The sequence below is a fragment of the Pinus tabuliformis genome, chromosome 9, assembly GCF_031772625.1.
Source record: "Pinus tabuliformis cultivar Carrire ecotype Pingquan chromosome 9, CPIR1, whole genome shotgun sequence".
Classification (NCBI taxonomy): Eukaryota; Viridiplantae; Streptophyta; class Pinopsida; order Pinales; family Pinaceae; genus Pinus; species Pinus tabuliformis.
This window is the reverse complement of record NC_142307.1, coordinates 1993248905-1993268305: the sequence shown is the minus strand read 5'-3', so window position 1 is coordinate 1993268305 and position 19401 is coordinate 1993248905. Positions and strand designations below refer to the sequence as shown.

The 19401-nt window shown below is 39.3% G+C and overlaps 1 protein-coding gene across 1 annotated transcript in view; it reads left to right on the top strand.

Annotated features, from left to right (window-relative positions):
- The first annotated feature begins 385 nt into the window (after positions 1-385).
- Positions 386-19401, top strand: part of LOC149157025 (IAA-amino acid hydrolase ILR1-like 1) — a 97140-nt gene continuing 78124 nt past the window's right edge. The window contains exons 1-3 of the mRNA XM_089438994.1: positions 386-1104; positions 1893-2018; positions 2986-3300. Of these exons, the coding sequence (XP_089295120.1) occupies positions 628-1104; positions 1893-2018; positions 2986-3300 (918 nt within the window). The 5' untranslated portion in view covers positions 386-627. The remainder of the gene's footprint in view (positions 1105-1892; positions 2019-2985; positions 3301-19401) is intronic.

Sequence of the window (19401 nt, the reverse complement as noted above, 5' to 3'; positions counted from 1 at the left end):
TGTAAATAAAAAAACACATGATCAAAAAAGCTTACACCTTTATGGCCCATTAACAAATAATTTCAAATAGTATGATTTTCTTTCAATAACATTAATAAATTAACATGTATTTATAAATAACAATCCTACTAATTCTTACTTTTACATCTAAATTATAATGAATTCTTTAAAAATAAAAAAAATAAAATTTAAACACTGAAGTACAAAAAAAATTAATTTAAACAATAAAATAAAATATATAACAAAAACGAAAACGAGCATTAAAAGATTTTTAAAAATATGTTACAAATTTGACCTGCTTCCAAATTCTCTGTCGTGTATACAGCATGCATGCTGACGGTAATGGCCTTCAAAAGATTTTTACAAACAGTTAAAAAAAACCCTTTTTTGGAAAAATTTCTGTCCCAATTTGACCCACAGCGTAGTTCCACTATCAGACAAGTTCCTACCCTGATGGAACTTTGGCCCAAACTTTTTAGCAGATCTGAATTTATCCAAACACTCGAGATCACTGAGTACCTTTACTGCAAAAACTTCACAGGATTTTATTTCCGATTCCCCTTTATGTGACGCCTGTCAAGCTGCAGCATCCCTGTTTCACACAATTGACTGCCTGCCGACATTCGAATGGCCACCAGTGGCTTTACTAGGATCGCCTGTGCTCTGAATCTCATTCTCATTTTATTGGGCTGCGCTACTCTCGCAGAGTGTGCCAACTCGGACCTCCGCACTTGTCTCGAAGACTCTGACAACGGTTTGGACGACGTATATGCATCTGCTATCGACCGCTTCGCCATTGGTATTGCTGAGGAGGCCACCCCTTCCCCATCTGCCTCTTTCCATGGCGTCTCGCAGGAGATTCTTAGGCTGGCAAAACTGCCGGAGACCGTGGAATGGCTGAAAAACATCCGCAGAAAAATCCACGAGCGACCTGAACTTGCATATCAAGAGTTCGAGACAAGTGCCCTTATCAGACGCGAGCTCGATGAAATGGGAATAAAGTATCGGTGGCCCCTGGCGGAAACGGGCGTTGTGGCCTCCATTGGCACAGGAGGCCCTCCATTTGTTGCCCTCAGAGCTGATATGGATGCTCTGCCCATTCAGGTAAGTGTTTGTGGGTTTGACAACATTGAGATTGATAAATCGAGGAAGTTGACTTTTGTAGGCATATAACTGGTCAGGGTTGGCGACACATTTTTAATAAGAGTAGCTTTTAAATAAAGGGTTGTGATTGCAGAAGTATTTGGATTGAGATTTCAAGTAGTCAAACATACTTGCTGTGGATATGGGTTTTCAATAAAAAATGTGGAACGGTAACAGTTCACAGACAGCACACTGTTCCAGCCAAAAAATAATTACGTGTGGATATGAGTATTGGAATTTCCTAACTGTAGGTGCTAAAATATTGGGATTGACTGCAAAAGTTTTGGGAATCGTTTTAGGGATTTAACACCTCTTAAAGTTGGAATTAATATCAGAACGGACTAGTGACTATTTTAGAGTAGGTTTTTACATGGTATTCATGGTTGTGAAAACATATTGAGATCAATAGTGTGGGCATTTGGAAATCTGTGTGTGTCTAATAAATGCAAGTGTTCATCCCATGAAGAGTGTCGGGTTTAGGGTAGGTATTTCAGAAACGGATATGTTCACTTTATTTGGTGTGCATCTATGTGTGGATGGTGAGGTAAAGTTGCATACTTATGTATAAATATGTATCTTCATTTTAGTATCTATTATGTTCATTTGACGAAGGTATATATACATCTTTAGTGTATAACAAATCCAAAATGAAAATGAAAATGAATATGCATTAGAAATTATTTTAGTTTTGGTTCTGTGTAACCCTTTTATTCTATTCATCAGGTTTTTGGTATTTGAAAAATTTGCAGGAGGAGGTTGACTGGGAACACAAGAGTAAGAACGTTGGGAAAATGCATGCTTGTGGACATGATGGGCATGTCACCATGCTTCTCGGTGCTGCAAAGATATTGCAAGAACGCCGGTTCATGTTGCAGGTATATATGGATACCTCTTTATTTGCTTGCGGTAATTACGAATTGATTGTTTAAATAATGCCTTCTTCTAACTTGGCTTGAGTTGAAGATGTGATTTATTTGATGCTTTGTTGTGGAAACACTATGATTATGTTCTGATTTCCATTAGGAAGAAGATAGATGTAAGCAAGTTGTAGAAACACTAGTTATGTTTTGATTTTCATTGTGAAGAACATAGTTGTAAGCAATTTGGTGAATTTTTTACGCTCTTGCATTGATTAAGCAGCTTCCTTTTTGCAAGATAACAACACGTCATTCTTGGTGTGATAGATCTAAAATCTTGACTTTACCAGAAAAGTAAATAAAATGCTTGGTATGATAGATCTAAAATCATGACTTTACCGGAAAAGTAACTAAAATTGATAACATTCTTGATTTTAAGTTTTAAAATGGTAGTTTATTTGACTACTTTGAGAAAACATTGTGAAAATTTAGAGGTAACTAAAGCTGATAGATATTATTTATATTAGTAAATATATCGTACTTATACTACGGCTTTTAGTATTGTTTTCGGAAAGGTTTTTGTTCTGCACTCTCTGCTTGTGTCCAGGGCATTGCAAAGTAAAGATTAACTCAAAGCTCGATCATGTTTTAGTAAGAATAACCAAGGAACTCGCTAACCTAATTCTGCACTTTGAGTTCTGTAGACTAATAATTGATTTCGAATTCAAATACACATGGTTTTAGCTTTTCATGTTAGAACCTGTTTTTACTCTTTAGATTCTAGATCCCACAAATTTCTGTCATTTTTTGCGAGTTGGCTTCTTTAACTAATGTTAGAACTAGAAGAGCTGAGGCAGGAAATTGATCTTTATTATTTATGTTTTTGAGTGATTTCCCACAATAACAAGAGTGCTTGTGGTAGCTATTTTTTTGTCTGTACATTATTCTGTGTTCTTTCTTCCTAATTTTGCTGGTTGTACTGCAGGGAACTGTTGTCCTAATCTTCCAACCAGCAGAGGAAGCAGGTGCTGGGGCAAAAAGAATGATAAAAGATGGGGCACTAGAGAATGTAGAAGCAATATTCGGAATGCATTTGGCTTATGACTATCCAACTGGTACAGTTTTGTCCAAGCCTGGTCCTTTGACAGCCGGATGTGGATTCTTCAAGGCAGTAATAACAGGGAAGGGGGGACATGCAGCGCTTCCAGAACTTGCAATTGATCCTATTGTTGCAGCTTCTGCTTGTATTGTCAGCCTACAACATCTTATTTCCCGGGAAACTAACCCTTTGGACTCAAAGGTATCTCACATGAAACCTGCAGCTAGATAAGTGGGAAGTCAAAACGAAAAAAACTGAGTGCAACTTTAATTGTAGAAGAGAAATTGTCATCAAAGTCCTCTTTGGTTTAATTTAAATCTCTATCTCCATGCCTATGAACTGCACAATAACATTGATGAATGTGATTATTTGGAAACTATATTCTATCTACTTGTCTCGTTGAATCCCTCCAGATTTATTGGCAGTCCAGCCTCTTACCCACCAGTTCCAAGATAAGGACCCAAGCCAAATCTAGCTACCTCCCTCTCAGCCTCTGCTACACCTGTGCTAGTCTGCTTAGTCAGAGAGGAAATCTCCTCCTTTTGCTCGCTCTCTTTTGTTTGTGCATTGAGGTCCTATCTAGAGATTGGGTCTGCTGCCAGGCTCAACAACTCCTCATCATTCAGATTTGCCAATGCATTTTCCACGACAGCCTCTTCCTCGGTAGCAAGGTTTGCAACTGTTTCTGAACTTGCAGTAGTCTTTTCAGAATGCTGGAACAGCAGACTTATAGACTTCTTGTATACTTAGAGACTTCTCGTCATCTGACTCACAGCATCATGTTCAGAGAGGCCATCATCAAATCAAAATGAAAAACCAACACATTATTAGTGTACACTCGAATGATTGTTGTGTTATAATGTATCTAATCATGTTTGATGTCTTAAATCAACTTGAAATCAACGTGCACACGTTGTTGACAGAGATAATTGGACATCTTGTCTTTCAACGTGATTCACCTCCTTAGGTTCTAAAAGTCCCAATTGATCAGATAAGTATCCTTACATACCTTCACGTATTCAAGTGCTCTCTCAGCCTGGTTGGTGCCACCAATGTGATTGGGATCTTTCCTTATCAAACTCTATATCCGGCCATGACAGCAAAATGTTTAATACATATTTCACTCATTTTTGTAGTTATTGGAATAATAACTAATAATGATGGAACAGAGTTAAGAGAAAGGCATATAAATAAATGATGAGATAGTTTTATTAACATCCAGAAATGACCAAATAGTAGTTCAATCGGACTAGAAAATACAGCCACTCAACATCAGACTATGGGAGTGCCAAGATTATACCAAATTGCTTATGGATGAAAATATACAAGTGAAAATACAAGAAAATAAAATTGCATGAGAAAGGGTGAACTAGAAGGGTAAACCATAGAAAGAGAGGAAACATTATTCAACATCAGAGATAGAAATAAAGTAGAAATATAGGAGGGAGTATAAATGTCCTTGTCATCATCTATCACTATGAATGCACTGGTGCAAACCTTGTTATTTTCTCTAGCGAGTGCCTGGGGTTGACAGGCCCTGGTTGGGTGACCTTGAATGGAGCCTAGAAGTGGTCTGTCAAAACTTTCCTAACATCTGATGTGGAAGAAAAGATTCTAGTGATGGGTGCCTGGTACCCAAGTGAGCTGAATATACTCTTAGTGTGTGTCGTCTGTGATGACCTTGTTGATCTACCCTTTGAGTAGAGGAGGTGACCAAGGGCATCCAAATTGTACCTGAAGGGAGAGAGCCATTCTATAGTAATGCCAATGGACTGAAGTAGCAAAGAAGCCTCTATGACCCAACACCATCTATGCTGGGACAGGCCTAGGGAGCTAATCCCCTCTAATAAGCAAAGAACCAAATAGTGGCATCTCTCTCATCTAGTGGCTGAGTCCACTAGGTTGTGATGCTTGTGATGGAAAAAGACAAGCTTGAGAATGTTCTCAAGGTGTAAAGGACGGGTGCCAAACCTGGGCTGGCTAATGAATAGTGGGATAGTCTTTTTACAATGTGAATGGATCATATGCTGGAGCATTATAGATTGGACTCTCCAAATGTGCCCAATCCACGAAAATCAGACTACGCCCCAAAATTTAGCTTCATAAAGAATGGTAGATTTTATGATGGGTTCAAAGAGATGCATCTTTGTTGGAATGTCTTGGAAATGCAAATGTAAACATTGACTCTCAAGCATGGAAAGGGATGTATACCCCTTGTTGCATTGGGGTTGGGATGTGGCTTTGGTGTGTTGGAGGTATGTTGGATGATCTTGACTTAGAAGACATTAAGTGTCATTGATGTAAGGCCCTAATGGTCTATGATTAATGTGATGGTTAGAATAGAAGGTGGCCTTACTGGTCCCGTATTCATATGATGGTTAAATAAGATAAAATAATTATATTAATGTCAACAAAGTGACAACAAAGTTAGTCAATGGAACTCAAAAGTACAATGAATGTGAATACACAATGAGAGTGCAAAAAGCAACTCCTATTGCTACTCTACGAAACTAAAACCAAAACCATGGCAAACATAATGCAGTTGTAAAGGCATGCTAGGGTGAGAAGCAAATGTGAGAGAGAGAGAGAGAGAGGATGGCTCTCGATCTGAGTCATCAATCATTGTGAAGTGACCAATGCACTCCCTGATGATGTTGTTAGAGAATATTCATGGATGAGGGGGGGCTACTTGTGAAATTATGTGGGGAGCCCTAGTTCAATGAGGTCCATCACTCCTAACATCTAAGGTTAGGGAAGAGTATCTTTGACTAAAAGAGATGCTTCTTGAGTGGACTTGGAGAGCAATACTTTGTGCAAAGTGAATCTGACCTTGGGACCTCCTAGCATTGGTTTGTTTGGTGTGATCTAAAATTTGAGCTCCTCAAAAGTCTTGTTGAGGTTGGTTGATCTATTTGGGTGAGAAGGGGGGTCAAAATAAAGTTAGAGGCCTATCTGATCTAGTGTCTCAGGTGATTGGGCTTTAATTTGTCATTTGGTGCCACCAATAAATGTGATGACAAGGAAGAAGGAAGTGATTCTCTTCATTCTATTTGGCCGAAGAGAACCACCTAGGGTCTTGTTATCTTTCCATTTAGTAGGTTGTTGAATATTCTATACAACCTGCTATGTCTGGCACACAGAACAAAGGCCCATTGTCATATTGACCTAAGTTTACACTCTTTGAGCCCAACTCCTACCAAAAATGGCTATGGGAGGCTTCCTGTCGATGACTCTAGCCAACCACTACAAAGCTAGTGCCTTATAATGGTGTCAACTGGCTGAAGTGGAGGAGTTCACTGCTCCTGCTGTTCTACTATAAAAATCTGCATAAAATGCTATAAATCAGCAAGAAGTACATCAAATACCAACATAATATAGCAAATAAATAATCAAAATTGATGTATACAAAATATACTTACTAGATAGTAGATATATGATTATTTCTATGATATGTCACTTGGTTGGATAGGTTATTGTATAAAATTGCTTGTTGCCCTTTTTGATAGGTTTGCAAGTTCTGCAAGTAATACTAACAACGAGCAAGAGACACTCAAACTTGATTAAATATAACATGTAAATAGTCAAATTGGGCGCAGAAAAAATATTCTAACCAAATATATAATTAGTTTAGTCAACAGATCGTCTGTTAGGGGGTTGCTGTATAAACAACTTGCTGCCCTGTTTTTACATGACTGTAACTTCTGTAGAAAATGTAGAAATCAGCAAGCCAACCCCTTGAGATTCACCCAAAAGTGCCTGGGAGGAGGTTAGAAGGTATAAGTTTGACCTATTTAAATCACTTTTAATCCTTTAGGCCTGCAATAAAATGATTTTCTAGAAAGCTGGAAATTCATATTATGAGGTCTTGGGGTCAAAACCCCTTGGGTACGCAACTTAGAAATTTGTTTCAACAAATAAATACATTTAAAAAGGGCTGAAATAACTAAATCCATGCTATATTTTCAAGATATAAACTTAATAAATAAATCTGAGCTAAAACAAGGCAAATAAAATATATTTGCTTGTAAAAGGGAGCTTTGTTGAGCGAAAATATGCAAATGAAAGTTTGCTACAGCTATATCTTCCTGCACATCTGCACACATAAACTAGATATACTCGTGTAAATGTGGCAAAATAATCTTAAAAATAGATATATCAATTCCTTGGCTGTGATAAATACTTAAGCTCTTTTTCTTCAAGGTTTACTAGCGCTATATATGATAGGTAAATTGCAGGGAGCTAGTAATAAAAATTTAAAAGGAATTTTTTTAAAGAACTTTTAAATAATGAGATGGTTGAAGGGTGAGGTTTTACCTTTTCTTTTTAAGCTTACCGATTTGCAGAGTTGCGATCACAACCTTTTTTTTTGTTGATTTTCCCTTTGAGACTAGAGATGAGTGGGGAGTTGGGGGTGAGATTATCCCCCTCTTTTAGCCTTGGACAACCTGCAAGAAAATTCAACCACACTAGGAGGATCTACTCCTTTGAGATCCCCCAACTATAATAGCAACACTAGTGTCAATAGCTCACAAATGTGAATGGAGATTCCCCCCAAGAGAGCTTGTCCAACACTTGGAAAAGTCTATTTTTGGCAACTATCAAAGTGTGAGGTGAAGACCTGGGCCTTGATCTCCCCTTCCACATGACCCTCTACAGACTGTTGTGATACTATTGTGATAGCTTAAGTATACCTGCAACTTAGTCCTTAAAAGCACAAGATTGTAGGAAAAAACCAAGAAGAAAAAGCATAGAAGATCAACTCAATGCATAAGAGAGTATCTTCACAAATAGTTTCTTTGTATTATCGCGTCAAAATGATCTCCTACTTAACAACACTTACTAGAGGAGAGACTAGCCTTTTGTAAAACTTTTCTTAATGGCTAGATAACGACTAGCTAATGGCTAGTTGGACTCTTCCTCTATAATTTTTCTTTTACTAGTCATCCACATGTTGAAGACTCAATAACTTCAAATTAAAACCAATTTATGAATTTTCCCACTAAGGGGTTGAATTGACTCAATGATTCCTTTGGAGGTCCAACAACCCCTTTGCTTATGGCTTGGGAGTTGAAGAATGGTCAAAGATGATTTGATATTCCACTTGACTTTCCAAAACGGCTAGTTGAAGGCACCAATAACTAGTTGAATTGACTTATAATGTTCAATTTCCATGAAACTCTGCAACTACTTAGATGAATAACTAAAAACTGAAACTAGTTTACTTTCACCAAGATACAAAGTTTCTTAACAATTCATATGTAGAGAAGTAAAAACGCAAAGATAAAAAACACATGCACAAATTGACACACGTTTTTCTTAGGAAACCCAACAGGGAAAACCTTGTTGCTTGATGTGGCTATTTTGTTGATTGTGTTAAACACACACATGGCAGCAACAACATAGGAAAGATAAACAGGAGTATGATATACATTTATAGTACATGGTGTGACCTTTGGATTCATATTCCAAGTGGTCTCTTGGACTCCTTTCGTCTGTTCAGCTTCCACACCAACCCTTAGAGGATTAGGTGTCCAATATTCCCCCCCTTAATCCGAAGGGTTATGTATGAGTCCAAGAAGAGAGCTGTAATACAAAATGTGCAAAAAATGCATGGCAGCACTAGGCTGAATGTGCGCTTTGAAATTTTGGTATAAGGGCGGTGATTTAAGGATGACCACCAACACTGGAACGCTTAGTGCAGTTCCCAGAACTCTTCCAAGTCTGGCATGAAGCTCAAGTCTTCTGCTAGAGGAAGTGCTTCTGATGCTTTGAAGAGGGAAATCTTCAACCATGAAAGAGAGGTCTCACCCCACATAAAAGGGAGAACCTCAACCTGAAAAGGGAGGTCTCAACCTGTGATGCTTTAAGGATGACCAACAACTCTGGAATGCTTAATGCAATTCCTGGAACTCTTCCAAAACTAGAAAGAAGCTGAAGTATTCTATTAGAGGAAGTGTCCCCAATTCTTTGAAGAGGTATCACCGACTGAAAACATTCTCAGGGGCATCTTTGTCTCTAGCTACAACTCTAAATCTGCTATGGTAGGTTGTGGCTCAAGCTCGCTTCATGTGGCTTTGAAGCTTGTAGATGACAATCATTTCCCCCCCTATCAGATACAAGGTGAGATGATGGAGAAAACTCAACTGCAAGACTGTTCAATACTCTAGAACAAGTTCGGACATATGACTGAAATATCTTCTTGGCTGTTGATGCCCATTGCCAAGAAGCAATCCATCCAAGATGAATCTTTGTTCTTGTAGGAGGTTTGTTTCTGAAGCATTTGTTTGAAGAATGATTGGTTTTATGACAGTGCTGACATGGATGAAGATCAAAACAATGATCTTTCATATGGCCAACTCGGTCACAGTGTTGGCATTTCACAATTTGTTGTTGTTGCTGTGGAAGAGGAAGAGAATTTGGAACAACTGAAGGTGAACTGTCATGAGGAGCAGGTGAAGATGAATCGTCCTGAAGAAATCCAGCACTTTGAAATTGGATGGGCTTTGAGTAGTCTAGAATATGAAAGGACACGTCCTTGTCATATCCAAGACCAGTGCTGTGCTTGTTGTGGACAAGCTCTTCCCAAGGTCTGATGACCGACTTGGGAAGTGCAGATTGAATTTCTGCTTGTGCATGAAATTTTGCTACTTTATTGGGCACTGGATCTGAATGAATTGTAACAATATTGACTTGCTGCTGATGGGTGGTTGTCTCAATGTTTTGAACAGGTTCAGAATGATGTCTATTTTGATGTAGCTCTTCTTGTTGTAGCTGTGATTCAAGCTGCAAAAAATCAATTTTGTCTTGTACATTTTACAAGCAGGTTTGAATGTTAAAAAGAGTTCCCTTACTGACTTTAACCATGCCATCAACAGTGGAAAAGATTAGACTATTCAATAACTGTAATGCATCATCAATTTGCTCCATTTAATGACAATATTGCACGGATATCTCACGCAATACCAAATAATCGCAACTTTAAAGAATATAAACAGCCCCCAATGCTTATGAACATTGAAATTTGTTGTTCCAATTAATCCTCCAACATATTCACTTTCAAAGCAGAAATGATGGCTATCAAAACTTCAACAACTATAGCACCATGTCATGGGCAGGACTTGAATGCCCATATATATAAATGCTTTGACTAGGGTATGGACCAATATTCTCTGATCTTGCCACTTTCTTCAAAGAAAACAATCTGCCCTCAATACTCATATAACACACATAATTTATGGAGAGCTAACAACGCATATGCCAGAATGCAATAAAGAGTCAACGATACCTCCAGTATTCCAATAAGAATGAGGAACACAACAATGACACACTTGTAGGAGCTACGCACCAATGAATGGATTATTCCGGGAAATCAACGTTCTGAAAGAGGAATTCGAGGGAACAATTTCGCTGCGCAGTGGTGAGGCCGATTGTGAGCGAGTGAGGCTAACTGTGTGTGGGAGGAGTTGACTGTGGAGCCAACAATGGTATGGAGCCGAGCGCGGTGGATTGTGGACCATTCAACACACAATACTTTTGATGAGAGAAAGTTTGCTTCGTTTGATACGAGAAAGTCAGCTCCGTTTGATGAGAGATCACGCGATGGTCAGCAAGTAGCTGGGGGTGATATTGTAACCATATAGAGCATATGGGAGTCGACTGTGTTAAAAAGAACTGAACAATATAGTTCTTATAATACCAATACGGAAGAGTGGTGCAGGAAATGGAATAGAACAATAGCTATCGGCAAAAATATACTTTCAATGGACCTCAGCATCCAAGCTCTTGCTTTCCTTGTTATAACCAGCAAAATGCTTGTCGCTGTGAGGAATATCTAATCCTCCATCCAAAGCACCCTTCAGAGCTCCGAAAACACTGTAGTCCTCTCCAGTGGCCTCCTTTGGGTTTGCTTGAATTGTAGCATGCACTGACTTGTACAACTCTTCTATGTTCTCAGGCTCAATACCTCTCCAAGATATCTGGTGTCAACTTTGGAATAACGTCCAATGCTTTCATGTTCTCATGAATCTGGCTTCTTTTGGTGCATCAGTAATGACTGTGCTAACATTTGGATTTGATGCACACCACGCAATAGCAAGTTGTGCTAGAGGCACATCCAATTCTGCTGCAATGGGTTTAAGTCCATTGTTGAAGGCACAAGGGGCTTTTCCGCAAGCACATTGTTGAAGGCACCAAGGCTTCGCTGAAGAGGCCCGACATGGATTATGTCGATGTCCTGTTCTGCCACAGGCCCAATACCTCTCTTATAACGTTCAGACTATATCCAGCGGGGACATTCATAAACTGAAGGCCAGCTCCGGCCAGGCCGTCACATCGCATATGGCAAAGAGCTGGAGAACTAACTACACCTCCTCTCCGAGTTCATTTTTCAACGTAGAATATGATACAAACAATATCAATTATTTTGAAATCTCTTCAAAAATCAACACCACCGCAACTTCATGGTCTTCAACGCAACAATGGCTCATGAAAATTTACAGACAGCAATCATGGCAAGATTTCAGCATTCAGGCACCTTCCAAATTTGGAATCTAGTCAAAAGAGGCTTGATGCACACAACGTATGACCAAAAACAATGTAAACCGATGTGAGAGGCTCAAGGGAGAGGAACCGACAGTTGTGGGTTTGGCAAACGAGAGTCAATGCGTTTGCAGAGTGTGGCTAATGTAAAACGCAGTGTGGTGCAAGTATAACGTATGGAAAGGGCAAAGTGTACCACAGTGGATCGATTGTATGGGAGAGCGATAGACTAAGCGTTTTTGTATGCTGTATGGAGCAGCGACAGGAGCAGGTATCCAACAACGACAGGAGCAGGTATGTCAGACCAGTGAAGTGTTAGCGTCAGAGCTGCCAGGATTTTCTATTTGGGGAAGTGTGCGCAGAGAATGCAGCTAAAATATCGCTGATAGGATTTTAGAATAGAGAATCTAAGTTGCAGAGGGCCAGGACTGCTCACAACAAAGGAATGGTAGAGCTGATAGAGGTAACAACCTCTATTCTAACAAATGCTTAGAAAGGTATAATTAGGAGGAGAGCATTGGTTTACAAAGGCCACAGAAATAGGTGGCTCACACTTGAGCAGGGCAAGAGATCGCCTGCTCTGATACCATGTTAAACACACACATGGCAGCAACAACATAGGAAAGATAAACAGGAGAGTGCATTTATTATTAACAAATGATATACATTTATAGTACATGGTGTGACTTTTGAATTCATATTCCAAGTGGTCTCTTGGACTCCTTTTGGCTGTTCAACTTCAACTTCCACACCAACCCTTAGAGGATTAGGTGTCCAACAGATTGTCTTGGAGTAATTAAATATATTTCAAAGCTATTTGTCAATCTTGAGAAAGAGTTTTACTTCTCACACAAATCTCAGCTGATACAATTGATATTGGCCTCCCTTGATCACTACTTGATCTCAATTCCTAGACACAACTGATCCTCTTCTACCTCCTTGACTTGCTCTGCAAACCCTGCTGTTTTGCTTCAATTCTAGTCCTCCTTCCTTGCGCACTTGAGCCCCTTATTCCTTGTGCTAATCTCTTATTCTCTATTGCACTTTTGGCCCTATTTCTTGGCGCATTTGAGCCTATCTCCTTGTGTACAAAATCGCCTATTTTGTAGCACACTTGGCCCCTATTTCTATGCAACTTCAACTCCTGTTATTTAGGACCCCAACTCCACACAACTGCGCACAATCAATGCCCCTAAATTCTAGCACACTTATGCTTCTATTCTTTAGGACAAAATTTTTACGCTCCACAATCAAGGCTCTCTCTCACAATCTTGTGAGCTTGCTTTGCCTCACAACCTCGTGCATAAAACAATTGAATTTACTTCTACCTTTGTCCTTCCTTTACAAATTCGATCCATGCTAAATTAGAATAGTTCAAATTTAGAACTCGAGTCGTGATACCGAGTTAACTGAGAGTCTTACTCACTCTCCTTCCAATCATCACTGGAGTTGTTAACTCATGCTCTCTCCAATCAACATTGGAGATCTAAATTGCTCTTCCTTCAATCAACACTGATGACTAACTTGCTCTAATTGAACTGCTAACTGCCACCCAATTTTGTAGTCAAATTGATGAAGACTTCCACTTAACTGGACCTCCAACACTATGCATGAACTCTTGATGATTATTCCCTTAAACTGGAAGTAAGATCACCATCACTGAAGTCTAACTCATGAGGACAATTCGAGGTCCTCACTTGCTAAGGCACAAGCCAAAAGACCTTGCTCGCTACATTTTCAACACTCCTCCTTAGTGAGGAAGGTACTTCTGGAAGAACCTTGTCATCTTGGATCTGTTTTCAACACTACCACATTCTTCGCTGATGGAGCTGCTCCCTTTAAACTAGAAGACTTCTTTTCTTCCTACTGTGGAATCTAATCTAAAGACCTATTCTTTCCAACCATGCTCTACGAGTCTATCACCTCAGTGATAAGTGCCATGTACCCCGTGTACCTTTGTGGCTGCTTACTCTGGCTGAAGATGGTATTGGGAGGTCCAACTCTCTTCTGGTCCCCCCCCCCAAACAACTCTTCTTCCCACTTGGCTCAAACTCTCCCTGTATTGGGAGTCACTGATTGAGTGGCTACCTCCACTCACCCTAGGCTCTACTCCTCATCATCTTGTTGGTCGGCCCAACTGCCAACTAGTCGAGGCTCAAACTGAGATACTGGCTGAGGCTCCATCTTGAGTAGCTTCTTCTCAGGTACTCTAACTTGCTCTTGCTCTAAGGACTCCCTTAGAGCTTTGCTCTCCTCAACCATCACTTCTCTACTCTGCGCACTTCCTGCCTTGTTGCTCAAGGCTGTGCCTGTCTCTACCTAGAACTTGTAGAGATTCTCTATCCTCACGCCTTTCTTCTTCACACATCCAGAAGCTAAGTGCTTGAGGTAAGCCTTACCTCTACTGAAGATGACATCATAATCCTTGTCCTCAAGGGTAGCTACTGAAATTCTTCTTCAGGCCTGGAACATAGAGGGTAACTCTGAGATGGAGGGGATTACCTGGCTTCCTCTAAAAACTGACAGTACTAACTCCTCTAGTCGCATACATGCCATCATCTCCTAGCTCAATCTGAAACTGCATGTCCTTCTCCTTCAGGCGGTTGAAATACTTCTTGTTCTCGGTCATGTGGAAGGATGCTCTTGAATCAGTATAACATATGTTGCTATCTGCTGAGCTTGCCGTGCAAGCTATAAATGAGAAATATTTCTCGAACTGGGCAGAAAGCGCATCTACCTTTGCTGATGCAACCACATGATCCTTATTGGACTCCTCCTTCCAATTATGACACTTAGTGGCACAGTGCCTGAACTCATGGAAATGGAAGCACTTGATCTTGCTCATATCCTTCTCCTTCTTCTCACCCTTCTGACTGGACTCAGCCTCCCCTTGGCCCTTCTTGCCCTTGGCTCTACTACCTTTACCTACTAGGGCAAAGTTCTCGTTGTCCTTTGCTGGTTCCTTTTCGGATTTCTTCTTGAACACAATCACTCCATAACCTTTCCCAACTCAAAATATCCTCTCTGCCACTCACTGCATCTTGGAAACTCTACCAAGACTTATGGAATCCCAAAAGCGCAAGACTCACAAGGTCTTGTTCTGCTACTGTCACACCCACACCACCTAGCTCACCTTGAACTTGAATGAACTTTGAAAGATATGTGATCATGGGCTTATCTTTGCTCATCTAGATCCTTCTCAGCTTCTCTTTGAGAGCAAGCTTCCTAGCATCACTGGAACCCTGATACAAATCTAAGATGGCTTTAAACATCTCATATGTTGTCTTCTTCTCATAGAGATGAGGAATAATATGGTCTCTGATCCCCTCAAGAATGATCCTCCTTGCCTTGGTGTCATTCTTTTTATGCTGGGCCAACTATTGGGGATCTTGAGGTGGCACTATTTGATTCTTCACAAATTCTAGCACCCCATTATCTTCCAAGTTCCAACACCACATATATCCTCTCCTTCCATGCACATAAATTCGAGGCTACCTTTAAACTGTGATTTGACCTTAGTCCTAGGAACGCCTACTGGTATCCAAAGAACTGCTCTGCTTTGCTCTTTAAACTCTAGCGCTAGCCTTCCTGATTGATTTACATTCTTCACTAATTGATCGACTTGGTGCTGGTCTTTATATTGATCTCTGCTTTGATACCATGTTAAATTTCCATGAAACTCTGCAACTACTTAGATGAATAATTGAAAACTGAAACTAGTTTACTTTCACCAAGATACAAAGTTTCTTAACAATTCATATGCAGTGGAATAAAAACACAAAGATAAAAACACATGCACAAATTGACACACTTGTTTTTCTTGGGAAACCCAACAGGGAAAACCTGCTTGCTTGATGTGGCTATTTTATTTATTGTCTTGGAGCAATTGAATCTATTACAAAGCAACTTGTCTCTCTTGAGAGTGTTATGCTTCTCACATAAATCTCAGCTGATACAATTGATCTTGGCTTGCCTTGAACACTACTTGATCTCGGTTCCCGCACATAATTGATCCTCTGCTACCTCCTTGACTTGCTCTGCAAATCTCGCTGTTTTGCTTCAATTCTCCTTCTCCTTCCTTGTGCACTTGAGCCCCTTATTTCTTGCGCTAATCTCCTAGTCTCTAGCACACTTATAGCCCTATTTCTTAGCGTACTTGGGCTTATTTCCTTATGCACACAATATCCTATTTTGTAGTGCACTTGGCCCCTATTTCTATGTGCACTTCAACTCCTATTATTTAGGACCCTAGCTCCACACACTTGTCCACAATCAGTGCCCCTAAATTCTAGTGCACTTGTGCTCCTATCTTTTAGCACACAATTCTTGTGCTCCACAATCAAGGCTCTCTCTCTCACAATCTAGTGAGCTTGCTTTGTCTCACAACCTCGTGCACAAAACAATTGAATTTACTTGTGCCTTTGTCCTTCCTTTATAGATTTGATCCATGCTAAATTAGGCTAGTTCAAATTTAGAACTCGAGTTGTGATAGCGAGTTAACTGAGAGTGTTACTCTCTCTCCTTCCAATCATCACTAGAGTTGTTAACTCGTGCTCTCTCCAATCAACACTGAAGATCTAACTCGCTCTTCCTTCAATCAAGACTGAAGACTAACTCGCTCTAACTGAACTGTGAACTACCTATCAATCCTGTAGTCAAACTGATGAAGACTTCCACTTAACTAGACCTCCAACACTATGCATGAACTCTTGATGATTATTCCCGTCAACTGAAAATAAACTCCCCATCATTGAATTTTAACTTATGAGGACGATTTGAGGTCTTCACTGGCTAAGGCATAAGCCAAAAGACCTTGCTCACTACATTTTCAACATATAATGGCTAGTAAACTTGGCCTTGCCACCTTGCTTGATCTCCAATGCCTTGATGAATTAGCTAGTTTTTCCACTTGAATTTCCTATATCTCGACTTGATTTCATTTGGGTCTTGCTCCATTTGACCAAATTATGCCCTGCGTTCCCACATCATCATCGTCTACCATGTCATCATGCCTCGTGTTGGATCTCTAATGCTATTGGGAATTTCGAGAAACTAAGTCGTGGGTTTTGTTTCTCCTCTTTTCTAGACTAACTTTGACATATTGCATGTCAAATTTTGCCAAGATTTGCTCTTGCTATGCTACTTGGAAACTTGTCTTACCACGTCATCACGTCCTTGAGGATTTGGAAAATCTAAAACATGGGTTTTGTTCCTCTTGTTGACTAGATCGCTTTTGACATAATGCATGTGAAAATTTGCCCAAGGCTCCCCTTGTTCTACCCTTGGAAAACATGTAACACCTATTGACCGACTTTGACCTATCATAACTTGAGCATGCCTTCATTGATTGAAGAAATTTCACGTGGCATGTCATCTTGTTACTAAAATAAACAAGCTGAGACCATGTTGACTTTTTGACTTTCGAGACAACTTTGCATTGAGAAATGTGGATTTCCTTAGGAAGTGTGAAATGTTGCTAACTGTGAGACTACCATATATGAGAAACATTTGAGGGATACTACACCAAATCCAAGGCCACCTATAGACTTTATAGACTCGTAACCATTTGGTAAGACATAAGTGCACCTTGACGTGGGCTGCATTGGCCCATACATCGGTGATTGCCCCTATAAAAGTAGGCTCCCATATAACCATGAATCCTAAAGTAAACCCATCGAAGGCCTCCAATCCTATCTAGGACAAAAAGAATCAGAGACGTAGTCAAAGGGACGGGACATGGTTGGACCAAAACAACAAGACACAAACAATAAGACACAAGGTCTAGGATACCTCATATTGTGCCTCACATGGTTAGTTTCGCGACTGTGGTCTAACGGTTAGGTGAGGAGGTTTGGTCCCCACAGGTCTTGTGGTCCAATCTTGGGCAAGACTATGTATGCTTGAGAGTTGCTCTAGGCGTGATTTCTTCAGTTGAAAAAATGGCCTCACATGGTTGTTACATGGCTTTAACTTGTGGCCTTTGGGCTTCCAATGATGCAAAAATGTTGTGATGAATATATAGGTTCTTTCCCTAGTATAAGGGGTAACAACTGGCTCCAAATGTGGGATGCGTGCTCCACTTGGGAGGATGTGATAACCCAAGAATCTTCTACCTATCACCTGAAATAGACTCACAAAATAGACATCAAGTTCAGGGAGGGAATCAAATCGAAGTCCTATCCCTTCCTAAGAAAAAATCCAAAATGAAATAGCAACTAAACTAAGGAAAAAAAGTATAACTAATGGAAATAACAGAGGGAAAAAATTCATAACTACATTATGGAATTAGATCACATTAGCAAAATGGAAACTAAGGAAATTATCATAAAGTAAAAAAATATTTAAGCGAATCTAATGCTCATGCTAAAGCTGTTAAAATCTAGAAGTTCTATGCAGAAATTTAAAATTTCTTTGTAAAAACTTGAAAATTCTATGTAGAAAACTGAATATACTTTGCAGAAAACCGAATTTACTTTGCAAAAAATTGAATTTTCTATGTTGTTGCAATTACTTAGAATGCATATTTCTTCATCAAAATTTTTCAGATCAACAATTGTAGATAGAACATAAACTTAAGGATCATATGAAGACAACCAAACACAAATATAAGACACAGAGAGTTAGTTCCAATGACTAGGGCAAAACCCACAAGGGGAAATACAAATGATTCTTTTTCTATTAGATTTCTTCAATTGTTCAATAAAGTACACAGAAAGAGGGAGAATGAGAATGAATAAAGTCACCAATGCCTGATCAACTTGTCACTGAAGTGCCCTTGCTCTTTGCTTGAATATTTCCTTCTCTTGATCAGATCTTGTCCTTCACACTTGCTCTAGCTCTTCCCTTGCTCTTAGTCTTCATCTGCTCTCACACTTCTCTTGCACACACTCAACACTAGGTCTCCTTCTTCACAATGAACATGCTATTCTCAACTCTCACTTGCTCTTGCTTAAATGGATGAGAAAGGAGAGGAGTTACAAAATGAATTCATGCCTTGAGCCAATAATAAGAGAATTGAATTCCATGAGAGAGAAGTTACTTGAGGAGAAGTGTAACTCATTTCAAGAATAGAGAGAGAGGTACACTTGTTTTGAGGAGTTACAATTCGAATTAGGGAGAGAGAGAGTTACACTTAAACATGAAAGAATATTTGATAAGAGCTACAAATCGAATTAAATGAGAGAGTTACAAGTGCATTTAATGAGTTACACTTGTGCTATACATTGAATTAGAGAGAGAAAGTTACATTCTCTTAAGTGTGGAGTTACTATTTTATTGCAAGAGAGAGGTTCGATTTTCCAAGTAAGAGATTCTCAATTTAATTTACTTACTTCATGAGAGAATTTGTTTTTATTAATCCATTAAAGGTGAATGACTTTAGACTATTTTATAAATAATAGTATCATAATAATAATACTAGTAAGGATAAAAATATTAATTCTTGACTTGTATAATCATGATTGATTTGAATTTAAAGTGGATTCCATATGTGGAGATCATCCTTGATCATTTAGACATGACTTTCTATTTTTGGAAAGTCACTTCTAAATTGAGATGTGACTTATTATTTTTGGAAAATCATATTAGAATTATTACAAATGAAATTTTGTTATAGGTGGTTCAAACAAAACTGAAAGACATGATTTCTTCTAGGAGAAATTCATCCTTGAGTTGTCAAATTTTAACAAAAGCGCTTACTCAAATCTACCCTAATCTAATGTAAGAGAGATGAAATATATTTGGTAAAATCATACAACCGATACA